This window comes from Mixophyes fleayi, chromosome 4 (genome assembly GCF_038048845.1).
Source record: "Mixophyes fleayi isolate aMixFle1 chromosome 4, aMixFle1.hap1, whole genome shotgun sequence".
NCBI classification, from domain to species: domain Eukaryota; kingdom Metazoa; phylum Chordata; class Amphibia; order Anura; family Limnodynastidae; genus Mixophyes; species Mixophyes fleayi.
Genome location: NC_134405.1, coordinates 209,418,544 through 209,434,406, shown reverse-complemented (window position 1 = coordinate 209,434,406; position 15,863 = coordinate 209,418,544). Strand labels below are relative to the sequence as shown.

Genomic DNA, 15,863 nt, shown 5'->3' with positions numbered 1-15,863 from the left:
CAAAATAGGCTATACACCCACCCAAATATAATATAAAAAACAAAAAGTAAACGTCTTGATTAGTAATCCTGTTTTTTGCGCAGAAGGAAGTCCATGACAGGGCACAAAGTGAGCCATCTTCATGAGTTGACCAACAACCACTAGAATTGTAGTCATGCATTCAGGTGGTGATATATCAACAATGAAATCCATGGAGATTGAGCCCAATGAATAAGAAGAGACAGACAAAGACTGTCCAAGTGGAGAAGTACTAGGAGCCTTAAACTGAGCAAAAATACTGCAGGACAATACAAACTTTTAACATCCTCCCTGTATCCTGGCCACCAGAATATAGAGATAATAATTCATGTATCTTATAAACACCCATATGTGGCCTACGAGTTTAGAGTCATGTACAAATTGTAATACTTTTAATAATGACTTATGGGGGATTTAAGAGGATTGGATCTTTGGCAGCGCGGTGGACAAGTGTTTAGTACATCTGCTTTACAGCACTGGGGAGTTTAAATGTTCTCCCCATATTTACTTGGGTTCCCTATGGGTGCTTCGGTTTTCTCCCACATTTCAAAACACACTGGTAGGTTAATTGACTGTTGACAAACTTAAGAACTTGTCTGTCTGTGTGTGTGTTAGGAAATTTAGACTGTAAGCTCTAATAGGGCTGAGACTGATGTGAGTGACTATTATTGTCTGTACAGCGCTGCTGAATTGGTGACGCTATATAAATATATGGTGATGATGATGGTTTTTGATGCCAGATAATTAATGTCAATAGCTCCCAGGAAATTTGACAGGGAGATGATTGCCTCTTCTGGCTCAACCTCAATATATGCTCTGGATAGGGCATCTGCTTTCCCATTCTGGATCCAGATCTTTAAGATATAACAAATTAAAAACTCCAACTGGCTTGTCAGGGTTAAATTCTCTTTGCAGACCAAACAAAGTTCTGTGAGCACAAGTATTCGATCTGCATCACCTTCCAGCAGATCCCTCCATTAATTAACTGCATCCGCAATAGCTAAAGGTTCTTTATTCCCACATCATAATTCCTTTCTCAAGCAGTCAAAAAAGCACATGGGTACAAAAGAATCTTCTCTCCTATTCTCGGCGTCAATTTTGCCCCGATGTTGGAATCTAACAACTCTGGGTTGAAATATATGTATATTAATATGGGAACTGTTGTATACTTTGTAGTAAGCAAAGAGAAAACCTTTTCAGCTTCTGGAGACCAATGGAAGGGTAATCCCTTCTCGGTTATTTGCACAATTGGTGTCACAATCTTGGAGAAGTATTTAATGAAATATCTTTAAAAGTTGGCAAATCCTATGAACCTCTGCACCTTCTTAACATTTCTTGGATCTAGCCTGAACATTTAGCATCCATTCTCAGACTTTGAGGCAAGATTACATAGCCCAGGGGCTGGACCTGTGTTTTGCTGGAAAACGGTCCAACACAGTTTAACCATGTTTTTGATGTTCTTCTTTGAAATTTGAAAAAATAGTATATCATCAAGATAGACGGCAACAAATAGATGAATTAAATCCCTAAAAAGGGTTGTTTACAAACTGGTGAAATGCTGTACGATCATTGCACAATCAGAACGTTACTAAATATTTGTAATATCCATATATGGTTCAAAAAGCTGTTTTCTATTCATCACCAGATTGTATGTGGATTAAGTTGTACACACCTTGTAAATCTAATTTAGTGCAAATGAAGGCTCTGCCGCAACTCTGAGATAAGTGGATGAGGATAACATTTCTTTATTGTAATTTTATTCAATTCTTTGTAATCAACACAAGGTTGTAATGAATCATCCTTTTTCTTCACAAAGAAAATTGATCCATCTTCTGGAGGTGTAGAGGCACAAATACCCTGGGTTGCTACATTTATAGAACCTTCAATTCAGGTTCAGCTAATGGATAAATCAATCCAAAGAGTATGGTGTCCCCAGGTAGCAAATTCACAGCATGATCATACGGTCTATGAGGCATTCTTCTCATAGACTTCAGAAAATTCTTTATATTCTAGAGGTAACTGTTCCAATGGGAAGGGAATTATTTATCTTGGTTCACTTCTACAAGTTAGAGTTCTGATTCAGTCTTGGGGGCACAAGTCTCTTGTGAAAATTAAATGGTTTTTGAGTCCCAGTTAATGGGTGGATTATTTGCAGTCAAGCAAGGAATTCTCAAAATAGTGTCGAACTGAGGGGAAGAGAGATAAAAAAAAAAAGAAGTCTCCTGGCGATTAGGTTTGATTACTATCTCCAGAGGTTCAGTTTCATTAGTAACTTGGTTAACCATCTAGGGTTTCCATTAATATGTGTATATCTCTTTCTTGAAATTCTATTTAGGGTTGGTACACAAGTGAGTAGTTAATATATCGCAAGGTACTGCAAGAGGTAGCAGAAGCTGAGAAAGCAGAAGACTTAAGCAAGCTTTCAATTAGGTAGTGCCTTTTTATAGGCCCAAACAGGCTGGAGGTGAAACTATCTGAGACTATTCTTAACAACTTATTATTTTTCTACTGTTGCAACTGATATTGGGTTCACTTACCTGTGACGGAGCAGACAATTCTATTGACATTCAAACAGTGGCGCTGTTTGTGGATATCACCGTGTACAAATTATTCAATATGTACTAAAGCTGCTCAGCAGCAAAGCAGAAAAACAAAAATTCAGTGAAAATTACAAACCATGTTTTATCTCTTCAAACAGGATATATAAAATACTTATACACCAATAGCTATTGAATACATCATATTTCATTATCCTATATACATATAATTGTAACAACAATAGTATGTGTTGCTTATATGTCAAAATCAATTAAAAGCCTTTGTGCGAAAAATAAAACTGCCATTAAACCCCGTAAAACAAACCCAAACTTTACAAAAGTACAATCTCATATATTTAATCCAAAATAATAAATAAAATCAGCATTGGGCTTTGTACCAAATACTTTCTGTTGTAAAGTGTTGCTACATTTTTAAACATTCAGTGATTTTTAAGTCTGACAGTGAATGTCATTTTGGAAAGTAAACATCACATATGGGTTATTTATGGATTGGATAGGATATCATGAAGAGGTCATCCATGTAGAGTAAGTGATATTCTTCAAAATGTAATGGAAACTTTATGGGTAAATACCATTTTCTAGTGAATAGCATGTAATATATCCAAGAATTATATTGGCATGTGTTGGATAAATAGTGCTAAACTCATTTCCTTTAATTATAAATTCATCCAAACATTTATTTTCACAAGCACACTTATCCGTTGGTTGTTTTGCAAACATGTTTAAATTAATTATTATATAATAATTGTTATATTTGTACAGAATATATATATATTTTTGAATCTAATATATTGAATAATTTCACCAAATGACCATCATACAATAGGAGTAGGAATATACTACAGTGCATAACGTGAGAAAAACTGAAATCCGAAGCCTGCAGCCAGCTCAAAATCCATTGTCTCGCTAGTTGAATGTCTCTTCTGTCTCTGCTGATCTTGTTCCTGATACCGTACCACCAGCAGTCACATTTTGTGGTGTATTGTCTCAGTTATACCATGGATTAAAGTAGTGTGACCTGAAGAGCAAGGAAATGGCCAATTGGTATTGAGGACAAGGTAGTCGGGGCTTGGCCAAGAACCTTTTATTGTGGCAGAGGTGAATGGGGGAGGCATGGCAAGGTATGTCTCAATTTTCAATTGGTAATGTTGGCAGGTATACCTACATTCATAAAAAAAATAATGATTTAATTTATTCCTATTTTTGAGGCTACTGATATTTTGTATAATTATTTTCCTACTCTTCTCTTTGTGGTATTACCTTCTACCTTCCTACATGTTCACATTCTCCTCCAGTAACATCTTCTGAACTGTCCTTTACGCTTTGTATGATCTTATTAGCGTGTTTACATCTTTGTTGAATGGTGAGTTCTTATTTTCCCTATAATATTGCTCTGGTATTATATGTTAGAAAGTCCACACAAACTAACAACTCAGCAACTCAGTCATAATGCCACAGGGAAATCCTGAAAACAATACCTGTTAGAGAAAACTTTGAGCTACTTATTTATCTGAGACAGCACCAACAACTAATGTTTCCTGGTAATGTTCTCCTATAAGGACCATATATTTTAAATATACAGACATGAACTCACAGGATGTCAGTATACACTTCCATAGACTGGCCATAGCTTAGTATAACTGATCACCATACAAATGATATTGTTTTGGTATGTCCAGACCTTCTTTTTCATCAGCAAATTTCTAAACAACAAAAATCCTGAAAATACATTTACATTATATATACACACATACACACATAGATACAACAGAGGTGATAATTATTTCTTTAAACTTACAAATATTTACATTGCATTAATTGATAATCAGGCCTATTGTAAAGATATGTATAATATAAAAAAAATCCAGATGAGATTGCAGTTTTTAGGTGATGCGCCCTTTTATTATTGGACATCCCAGATCTCACATAGAAGAGGGGTAAATTTGTGGTTGCTGACTCTCCATGACATCACCATGTCTGTATGGTGATGGCTAAATGTCCTCAGTTCTGTCAGACGCCCCAAGAGCCGAGCAAAGTGTTGTGGGTTGTTAGGGTGATGTTGCTTGCATAGCTTTTCCAAAATGTGCAGGAAACACTCTTGAAGTTTTTCCACAGACTCTTTGTCTTTGATGTACTGTCGATCTGCAATAAATGGTGAAGAGATGAAACACAAAATGTAAATTGAATTGGCATAGCTAGTAGTAGTTTCTTTTGTTATAAATATGCCACTTCACATGCTTCCTCCTTATTTTTCTTTCCTAAACTCTAGTTTATAACGTTATTGTTATGCAAATTACGGATAAGGTGCTTATTGGAACTGAAAATATTTGAAAGATAGTTGTGATTGTCAGAGAAGTTGTTGTTTTTACTAGAAATGTTCACTGACCCCTGTGTTCTGGTTTTGGTTTTTGGATATGGATTAACTTCGTATTTTGGTTTTGGTTTTGGCAAAACCACCCTTGTGTGTTTTGGTTTTGGATCCCTATTTGTTTCTAAAATCCCTAATTTTTTTGCTAAAATCACATAATTTTGCTTTTTTTTCATCCCAACATTACTATTAACCTCAATAACAATAATTTCAAGTCAATTTTGACCATCTCACAGGTCACAATATTATTTTCATACACTTTCAAACAAATACTGCAGCGACCTGGCTGGATGTTAAGCGACACAGCAATGACTCAAACCCACAGCAGTTCATAGCACATCTAAGAAACATTGCCCCACACGCTGCCTATGACAGGCCCCCTGGGCTGCAGGGCCCCTGGGCACCTGACCATTGTGCCCAATGGGAGAAGTTTCCCTTTACAAGGCAGCGCCGCTTTAAATTTAAGCGCCAAAGACGCCGAACTCGCGGGGGTTGAAGAAACCGGAGGTTAATACATTTACCCCCTAGTGGGATAAGCCATGTTGCAATGACACCCCTTAGTTTTTGTAACAGATTGTCAGCTGTATGCCTCTTAGTGAAGCCGGTGATACACAGAGAAGCCTGCCTCTGAAAAATGTTGCATACTTGGGTATATGCTGCTGCAGTTCCTGCTGGTGAAGGCCAGTGGGCTATCACAGTCATATAATCTTTAGTTTAACCAGTTCCGCTTGTCCACATATTTGTGGTCAAGTGTACAGTGGGTAGAATGGCATTTTGTAGCCCAAAAATTACAATGTTAGGAACCATCTGCTAGAGGTGAGGAATAGCTTTTGTAATAAAATGGTGTTGTGATGAAAATAGGTAACGGGGAAACAAGACCTCAGGTAACTGTCTAAAACCCGCTGCATTAATACTGGATATTAGATGCAGATCTAATCCTAGCATAGTCGCCATGGCATCTGTGATCCGCTTTGCGACTGGGTGACAGCTTTCATACTTGCTTGCTATTGCAAAGGATTGTTTAAAAGTCAATTGTTGTAAACTACTAGTAGTCTTCTTCTTGGTCTGCTTCTGGGATTAAGATCCACCCCCAGCAGCAGCAGCAGTGGGACTAATGCTCAAGAATGCCTTACCAACTTGGATACAGGACTAACTCCGATCGCTAATGAGGATATTGATGAGGATGTTGTTGTGGGTGTAGATTGCAGGTGTCAGGATCTAGCTGAGAGAAGGAACCTAGGTGATGATGGACTGCTTGTTGTTTATTTTTAGCATAAGTTTCTGATTTTCCCAACTCGCTTCAAATGGCGTAACATGGATGAGGTGTCTAGATGGTTAAGGTCCCTACCTCTACTGACTGTGGTTTTACAAATGCTACAAATAGCTAGACAACTGTTGTCAGGATTTGGGTAAAAATAATTCCAAACATAGGTGGATTTTTTGGTCTCATACCCAGGCATGACAATGGCCTTCTTCTTATCACATGCAAGAACTGCTTCCACTGGTGCAGGACTTACACAAACAACATAATCTTCATCAACATCCTCATTAGTGCCCTCGTCAGCTACACAAATCTCCTCCTCATCCTGTTGCATATCCAAAGTGGCATCCTCAAATTGTGTATCACTGGCTACACTTGAGCTGTTCATGCGCACATGTTCAGAAATGCTGAAAGGGGCCTTCTTACACATAGCACTCGTGGATAGACACTCCTCAGGGATTTGTGTCATTTCTAAATTTGAACATACATTTTTCTCTAATGCTTTACTGTTATCTTCCAGCTCAGGTTTTACACGTAAAAGTATTTAGGCAACACTTTTTGAGTCAAAATGACAAGGTCTTGCTTGGTCATGACTGACCTTACAAGAAGATGCCTCAGTGACAGTTGCAGAACTAGCACTCATGGAGAAAGGCGAAGGCCTCAATCTTTCCTTGCCACTGCGTGTGTAGAATGGCATGTTGGCAATTTTATTTTTTTCTGCAGATAACTTTGCCTGGGAAACCATGTTACAATGCAAGGGGTGCAAACTAGTTTTCTGTTTTGCACATAATTTAAATACTGACTGTTTTTTCATGTAGCACACAAATATGAACTTTAAATTCCAGTGTACAAATAAGCTATCAAGTATTTATGTGCTACATGAAAAAACAGTAAGTATTTAACTTATGTGCCAAACAGAAAACTAGTTTTCACCCCTTGCATTGTAACATGGTTTTGTCCAGGAGACTGAAATAAGATACCTCTTCATTTAAGATCCTTAATGAATCAGGCCCTACATGCCTGACTTCAACTATATAGTGTAATGATATAGTAATATTTGCATATGTTGTTCCATTTTTCAGCATTAAAATTATGCATTATGATCTTTCATAGATTATGTGACTGAGCCCACCCCGCTTACCCAGACCCAGATGATGTGGGAGATGTTTAATTAGCTAACTAGTGCAGCTCAGCAACTTGTATAGGATTCTAACTGTACACTCACCTGGTGTTCTAGTGGGGGACTGCAACATAGGGAGGACCCAGCATTGTTGGGCTGCTGTTCCTCTATTCTCAAGTTTAAGGACTGGACAACGGTAGCGCTTTAGACTCTCCCACCAACTCTGAAAGTTAACCCAGAAGGAGCATTGTGCCAGGAGGTCAGGCTGCTGACACTGCTGGGCTGCATCCCTGGGATCTGACTCCACATCTTGGAACCAAAAATTGGCTCAGAGGTGGCCCTAGACGCTGATGACAAAGTCTTGTAATAAGCTTAGGCAAAAATATAAAAAGTAGATCTCCCAGCCCAGACAATGTGGCACCATTAGAAGGAGATGATATAGTTAAGGTGAAATGTCCAGGCTGAACGTTGTGGACAGATAATATGCTCTTTCTAGAAAGGTTAGGAGGGCTGGTGTTCCATCCCCCACAGACCTGTCTAAAATAAACTGTATAAAATAAGGGCTGGTAGTCCATAAAAATGGTACATTTTGTATTTGTAGGCACTTAGAGGAATAGCTCTTAATTGAGCCAATAAACCCCATTACTGTTAAGATACTGTTGGTACCTGTGATGAGGCCTGTTCTTGCATTACTGTGTTCCCATGACCAACAGATTAAAGCTCACACTTTAATCCATTCTCTGGATGACTTGCATTAAGGCTAACATTACGAAGTCTGCACTCTGCCAGATATCCCACATTCCTGAATCACAATAAGTTGTCAGGAGGGATTTAGCCAGAGCAAGCAGCAAAAATGTGGTGTAGAAGCTTTCTATTGGCCAAAATTTGTAAGCGATTTCAGGTTCCAGCGCAGAAGCTTGGTGCGGCAGTAATTACCACCCTACTACTGAGGATTTCATGTTGGTGTGCAATTGACACAGTCAGTGAATGGTTGGCTTGACCAAGTGACACTGGTACGAGAGGTCAATAATGACTGGCTGTTGAAAAGCTACAAACCCCCACAGATTGTTTTGTTTAAGTGAATCTGTGTAATAAAACATGGCAGTACAAAAAGGAGTTGGACAACCCCATACTAAAAAGTCGACCAGTGTATTTATTGTTATTATTCAGGAGACACTACACAGGCTAAAAGAGCAGAGCCTTCTCCGCAGAGGAGGGTTGTACTTGATTGGTGCATTCTCCAGCTCACATCCTATCATGATGCTATCATGAACTGCCTATTTCTTCTTGGAATACCACTATGTTTTAAGTCCATGAAGTGTTTTCTGATTAAATTGAATGGGCCCCAAACCCCATTTTAATCCATTTCTATATGAGTTATCTAATGCAGTTATAAAAAAGTAAATTTAAACAGCCTGTTTATAGCACCACAATTCTTTTGTCTTTCCAGAGAAGACTGTCTCCTGCACGTGTGTGCACACCTCTGTTTGCAAAACTCCAATTCCATCCTGAAGATGGAAGCACTTCAGTATTTTATCTGACTTTTGCTTTGGGGAAATGAGGGTGAGAAAGAAAGAAGCCAGAGAGAGTGTCAAAGGGACCTCTGAGCATCACTCGTGGCTGCCTACACACAGGATGTCTTTATCCATAGATAGAGCATTAAAAAAGAAAATATTTTCATATTTATTTTCCCACAAGTAAACACAAATTTGAAAAACATACTGAGGTTAATGTCTCTTTAAAGCACTAAACTAAAATGTAGGCTGCTTCATAAAGTAATATGTCATAGTAAGCATTTACTTTCGCATGCAGATTAACTTTTTACTATATTGCTATTTACTTTCAACATGTCAAGAATTTACTTTTGAATCATTATTTCCTGCATAACTATGAGATTACACTAGAACACATTTTTTTGCCAAAATATACATATAAACTAGAGATGGTCACTGACCCCCGTGTTTTGGTTTTGGATTCGGTTTTGGATCTGGATTACCGTCGTGTTTTGGTTTTGGTTTTGGTTTTGCAAAACCGCCATTGCGTGTTTTGGTTTTGGTTTTGGTTTTGTTTGGTTTTGTTTTGCTATTTTTTTGGAAAATCCATGTTTTTGGGCCTAAATTAACCCAATTTAGTGCTCCAACTGTTTTAGAGACAAGTAATCTAATTGTTGAGGTAATAAATCATCCAAAAAAACAGTTTAATTCTTCGTTGGTAGGCCTATTCTACACACAAAACAGATTGTCTTCCTCTCCATCTATGCATATTGGCAATGCAGCCATCGTCTTTGAATGTATATTACACCTTACACTTATAGTTAAATATGTAAAGAAATGGAAAAAGCCAGTTTGGTTTCTGTCTCTCAAGGCCCCCCTCCACTTGTATAAAATACCAAAAAATTCAGCCATTATAGACTGTACAATATTAATTGACATGGAGAAAGCCAGTTTGGTTTCTGTCTCTCTAGGCCCCCCTCCACTTGTATAAAATGCTAAAAAATTCAGCCATTATAGACTGTACAATATTAATTGACATGGAGAAAGACAGTTTGGGGTCACTCTGTCTCTCTAGGCCCCCCTCCACTTGTATAAAATACCAAAAAATTCAGCCATTATAGACTGTACAATATTAATTGACATGGAGAAAGCCAGTTTGGTTTCTGTCTCTCTAGGCCCCCCTCCACTTGTATAAAATACCCAAAAATTCAGCCATTATAGACTGTACAATATTATGAAAAATGGACAAAGCCAGTTTAGGGTCACTCTGTCTATGACACCCTACCCTTAAGGATAAATTGCCCTAACAGCAGCCTTTCAAGATGGTATGTGATATGGAAATGCCACAAGTCCCTTTCCTCTTTGGGGGTAGATTGCACCCTACACTTACATAGAAAGTTTTAAAAAGATGTTATCGGCATCATCTTCAGCTTAATCCTCACCCTCATCAGTGTGTACGTCATCATCACAGACTATCAATTCATCGCCGCTTGAATCCGCCATTAGAGAACAGTCAGTGCTTGGATGTCTTGGATGGTGAAGGCCTTCCTCGTGGAAGATGTAGTTCATTTTTATAAACATCATTTTCTCCACATTTTTGGGAAGTAACCTTCTACGGCGATCACTGACTAAGTTCCCTGCTGTGCTGAACACTCGTTCAGAGTACACACTGGAGGGTGGGCAGCTTAGGTATTGCAAAGCAAGTTTGTACATGGGTTTCCAAATGGCCTGCTTTTCTTCCCAGTAAGGAAAGGGACTGTCTGACATTTCCATATCAACTACCTCTTGAAAGTAATCCTCCACCATCCTTTGCATGTTTATACTCATATTGGATGGAGTTATGGGCAAAGTGACACATTTTTTTGAAAAATCCTTCAAACCAGCCCAGATGTTAAATTGTTCTGGTCTGCCCCCTGTGTCTTCCCTGCTTCTTTTTTGGAAATTTAATTTTTTACGAGCAACAGCTTGAGAAAGTGAAGGAGGACACGTCATCAAGCCGAGGCCCAGTTCAGCGGCCAACTTGCTGAGCAATAGCTCCTTGCAAAAGTTCACATCTCGCTCATTTACAAGTAAAGACTCAATGTAGGTTTTAAACCTTGGATCAAGCACAGTGGCCAAAACGTACTGATCCGAGTTCAAGATCTTAATAACTCGAGGATCATTGTGAAGCGAATTAAGTACTTGATCGACAAGGCCAACATACTTTGCTGAATTGCTTGCTTTCAGCTCCTCCTTCATTTTCTCAAGCTGCTTTTCCAGTAGTCTAATTAAAGGAATGACTTGGCTCAAACTAGCAGAGTCTGCACTGACCTCACATGTCACAACTTCAAATGGTTTCAGCACCTTGCACAGCACTGAAAGGATTCCCCACTGTGCAAGAGTGAAATACATCCCCCCTCCTTTCCCAATGTCATGACTTGTGAAATATGCTTGGATGGCTTTGCGCTGTTCCTCCATCCTCTGAAGCATGTACAGGGTGGAATTCCACCGAGTTACCACCTCTTGCTTAAGTTGGTGGCAGGGCAAGTTAAACTGCTCTTGGAGCTGCTGTAATCTCCTACATGCTGTGGCTGAATGCCTGAAATGGCCTGAAATTTTACGGGCCACCGAAAGCATCTCCTGCACCTCACGGTTATTTCATAGGAAGCTCTGCACCACCAAGTTGATGGTGTGAGCAAAACAGGGAATATGTTGGAAATCACCCAGCTGTAATGCTCGCACTATATTGTTGGCGTTATCTGAAATGACATACCCTGGGGAGAGTCCGAGTGGTATAAGCCATGCATCAATCACATCTCTCAGTTTGCGTAACAAATTGTCAGCCGTATGCCTGTTAGTGAAGCCGGTGATACAAAGAGTGGCCTGCCTGTGACAAATGTTACGTAGTGGTGTACATGCTGCTGCTGTTCCTGCTGGTGAAGGTGAATGACCAACCCAGTGGGCTGTCACAGTCATATAGTCTTTGGTTTGGCCACTTCCACTTGTCCACATATCTGTGGTTAAGTGAACAGTGGGCAGAATGGCATTTTTCAGCGCAATCTCTACATTTTTACACACTTTTTGGTATAGTTGTGGAATTGCTTTACGGGAGAAATGGTGTCGCAATGGAATTCTGTAACGCGGACACAAAACCTCAATTAACTGTGAAAAACCAGCTGCGTTTATTGTGGAGATTGGACGCAGATCTAACACTAACATTGCAGCCATGGCGTCTGTGATTCGCTTGGCGACTGGGTGACTGCTGTCATATTTGCTTCCCCTCGCAAATGATTGTTTCACAGTTAATTGCTGAAATGTAGGACTGCTCATTTTATTAACCTGCCTTATTAACAGCAGCAGCAGGACTAACGCTTTCTTCAGAGGAATCAATAATAGTGCCGGAGTCATCCAGCCTTAAGTGGGATGCCGGGCTAACTCCGAGCGCTACTGAGGATATTGATGAGGATGGTGTGGTGGGTGTATTTTGTAGCCGTCGGTATGTCGGTGAGCGAAGGGTCTTAGCTGATGAGGGAGTGCTTGTATTCTTTTGGGAAGAACTTTCAGCTTTTCCCAACACTTTGCCATGAACTCTCGTTAAATGGCGTAACATAGACGAGGTTCCAAGATGGTTAAGGTCCCTCCCTCGACTGACTGTGGCTTCACATACACTACAAATGGCTATACAATTGTTGTCTGGATTTGGGTAGAAATAATTCCACACATAAGAAGTGGATTTTTTTGTTTTATGCCCAGGCATGACAATGGCCTTTTTCTTGTCACGTGCCAGAACTGCTGCCACTGGTGCAGGACTTACACAAACAACCTCATCCTCATCAACATCCTCATTAGCGCCCTCGTCGCCTACACAAATCTCCCCCTCATCCTCTTCTAATTCCAAAGTGGCATCCTCAATTTGGGTATCACCGGCTACACTCGGGCTATTAAGGCACACATCAGCAGAATGCTCACGATTAGACATCCCACTGTTGGATGGACTCTCCACAGGGATTGTTGTCATTTGTGAATCAGAGCAAATATTCTCCTGTAATGCCTCACTGTTATCTTGCAGCTCGGCTTTGACGCGTAACAGTAGTTGTGCACCAATTGTAGGCTGGGTAACTTTTTGGGATCTGCCACTAATAGCCAAAGGTGAAGGCCTCATTCTCTCTTTGCCACTGCGTGTGTAGAATGGCATGCTTGCAATTTTTTTTTTATCGTCACTTAACTTTTGCTCAGTTACACTTCTTTTTCGCTTCAATACAGTAAAAATTTTTTTGGTTTTTGTTTTTTGCACTAATTTGAAAACACTCTGTTGTTTGACATCGCCTTGGTCAGATGACGTACTGGGAACACTAACATCAGGACTGGTGACAGAACCTGGTTGCTCATTCAGATCATATGTGGACTGCTTTGAATCCATTCTGAGCGCAAACCACTGGGGAGTGCTAAAAATTATTTAGTAGATACTGCTGACAGTTATGACTTTTGACAGCCAGAAATATTAATGCACAATTAGGGAGGACACCCCAAAAGCACTGAGGAGTGCTAAAAATTATTTAGTAGATACTGCTGACAGATATGACTTTTGACAGCCAGAAATATTAATGCACAATTAGGGAGGACACCCCAAAAGCACTGAGGAGTGCTAAAAATTATTTAGTAGATACTGCTGACAGATATGACTTTTGACAGCCAGAAATATTAATGCACAATTAGGGAGGACACCCCAAAAGCACTGAGGAGTGCTAAAAATTATTTAGTAGATACTGCTGACAGATATGACTTTTGACAGCCAGAAATATTAATGCACAATTAGGGAGGACACCCCAAAAGCACTGAGGTGTGCTAAAAATTATTTAGTAGATACTGCTGACAGAAATGACTTTTGACAGCCAGAAATATTAATGCACAATTAGGGAGGACACCCCAAAAGCACTGAGGAGTGCTAAAAATTATTTAGTAGATACTGCTGACAGATATGACTTTTGACAGCCAGAAATATTAATGCACAATTAGGGAGGACACCCCAAAAGCACTGAGGAGTGCTAAAAATTATTTAGTAGATACTGCTGACAGATATGACTTTTGACAGCCAGAAATATTAATGCACAATTAGGGAGGACACCCCAAAAGCACTGAGGAGTGCTAAAAATTATTTAGTAGATACTGCTGACAGATATGACTTTTGACAGCCAGAAATATTAATGCACAATTAGGGAGGACACCCCAAAAGCACTGAGGTGTGCTAAAAATTATTTAGTAGATACTGCTGACAGAAATGACTTTTGACAGCCAGAAATATTAATGCACAATTAGGGAGGACACCCCAAAAGCACTGAGGAGTGCTAAAAATTATTTAGTAGATACTGCTGACAGATATGACTTTTGACAGCCAGAAATATTAATGCACAATTAGGGAGGACACCCCAAAAGCACTGAGGAGTGCTAAAAATTATTTAGTAGATACTGCTGACAGATATGACTTTTGACAGCCAGAAATATTTATGCACAATTATGGGGGACACCCCAAAAGCGCTGGGGAGTGCCAAATATGAAGAAAAAATAATAAACCTCTATCCTCCTCTCTGCACTAGCGATTTTGGTTAGAGCAATTTCAAGAACAATATTGTATTCTCTGTCCCTGCTCTAATTAGCCTATGACTACACCCTGCTCTCTCACTCTGTCAAATGGCGATGGATTGCTGTGGAGGCGTGTATTTATAAAGTTGAAGTATCGCGAGAACCGAGCCCCGAGATCCGACGACGTCACAATGACGTTCGGCCTCGATTTGGATTCGGAATGGGCGGGAGAGTACCGAGCTGCTCAGCTCGGTACTCGGATACCCAAAGTTCGGGTGGGTTCGGTTCTCGGAGAACCGGACCCGCCCATCTCTAATATAAACTAGGACACAAAAAATGTGTGCATTTTGAGTGGCATTTATATTGACATACATCCTGAAAGTATAATGTAAGTTCGTGGCCACTTTAAGCGTATCTTGAAGCAGCCGTATACAAGATAGCCCAGTCATCATCATCATCAACTGTTTGGCATTTAAAGGGTAATTATTATTTTTTTTTCTTAAATACATATGTTTTAAATATTCAACTTGACACTACTGAACCCAACAAGGAAACCAGCACCAGCGCTCACAGCTTGGGCTGGTTAGTTACTATGGAAGGAGGACCCCACACTCCGGGGCGGACTGGGCAGGGAGGCATCTGCTCCCCAGGCTGGTCCCACAGTGGGCTACTTTGGGCTGGGTCACTGGGCCACCTGCATATTTTTTTTCTTTAAAATGATCCTCATAGGCTGCTGAGACAAGTCTTGCCCCCCAGGCTAAAGATTGCCAGCCCTACCCTGCCCACACTGTGGGTTTTCCTTCTATAGTGCCAACAGACTTCACTGGCATAGCAAAGTGCTGGTATCAACATTTTCAAGTGGGCCACACACTTTTTGTCTTCCCCCCCCCCAAATTTGTACATACTACACTGGGCTGGCAGCACTAGAGCAGGACAAATAAAGGAGAGACTTCAAAGGACACAGAAAGTTTATGACAGCACCATAAGTTCTCCTGCATGATCTGTAAGAAATTGTATATTCCATCTGGCGCTGAGATGCACAAATGTATTACAAGTGCTGTTTCAAGTGTAAAATTTAATAATATAGACTGAGGGAAATATTATACAAGTGCATACATGCCTATACAGAAATGTATGTTATTTCTGTTTGTGACATACCTGGTGTTAGAATCACTACTGCAGTCAGAAGAGCATATTCTTCTTCAATCATCTTCAGCTCCCCAAGACTCTTATAAAAATTAAACATCGGATTAATGTAGTCATGTGATATACCTAGGAAAAAAAACAGTTGTGCTCAGCTGTCAATATAAAGAAAATAAACAATTTTCACATATTACACAATAGTCAGCTACCATTTTTCCACTGTTATTTATTATTCCCTAGGGTTGTTTTCAACTAAAGGTTTAATTTTGTGTTAATCAGAAAATCATCAGAAGTTGCTCATATCACACTGCCCTATTTCTGGGGAAGTTTGTACCATATTTTA

General features: G+C 39.7%; 1 protein-coding gene across 1 annotated transcript in view; it reads right to left on the bottom strand.

Moving 5' to 3' along the window:
- Positions 1-2,708: 2,708 nt before the first annotated feature.
- NR1H4 (nuclear receptor subfamily 1 group H member 4) overlaps positions 2,709-15,863 on the bottom strand; it is a 95,946-nt gene continuing 82,791 nt past the window's right edge. Inside the window, exons 9-10 of the mRNA XM_075209243.1 lie at positions 15,536-15,649; positions 2,709-4,718 (exon numbers count right to left, since the gene is read on the bottom strand). Coding sequence (XP_075065344.1) covers positions 4,480-4,718; positions 15,536-15,649 — 353 coding nt within the window. The 3' untranslated portion in view covers positions 2,709-4,479. The remainder of the gene's footprint in view (positions 4,719-15,535; positions 15,650-15,863) is intronic.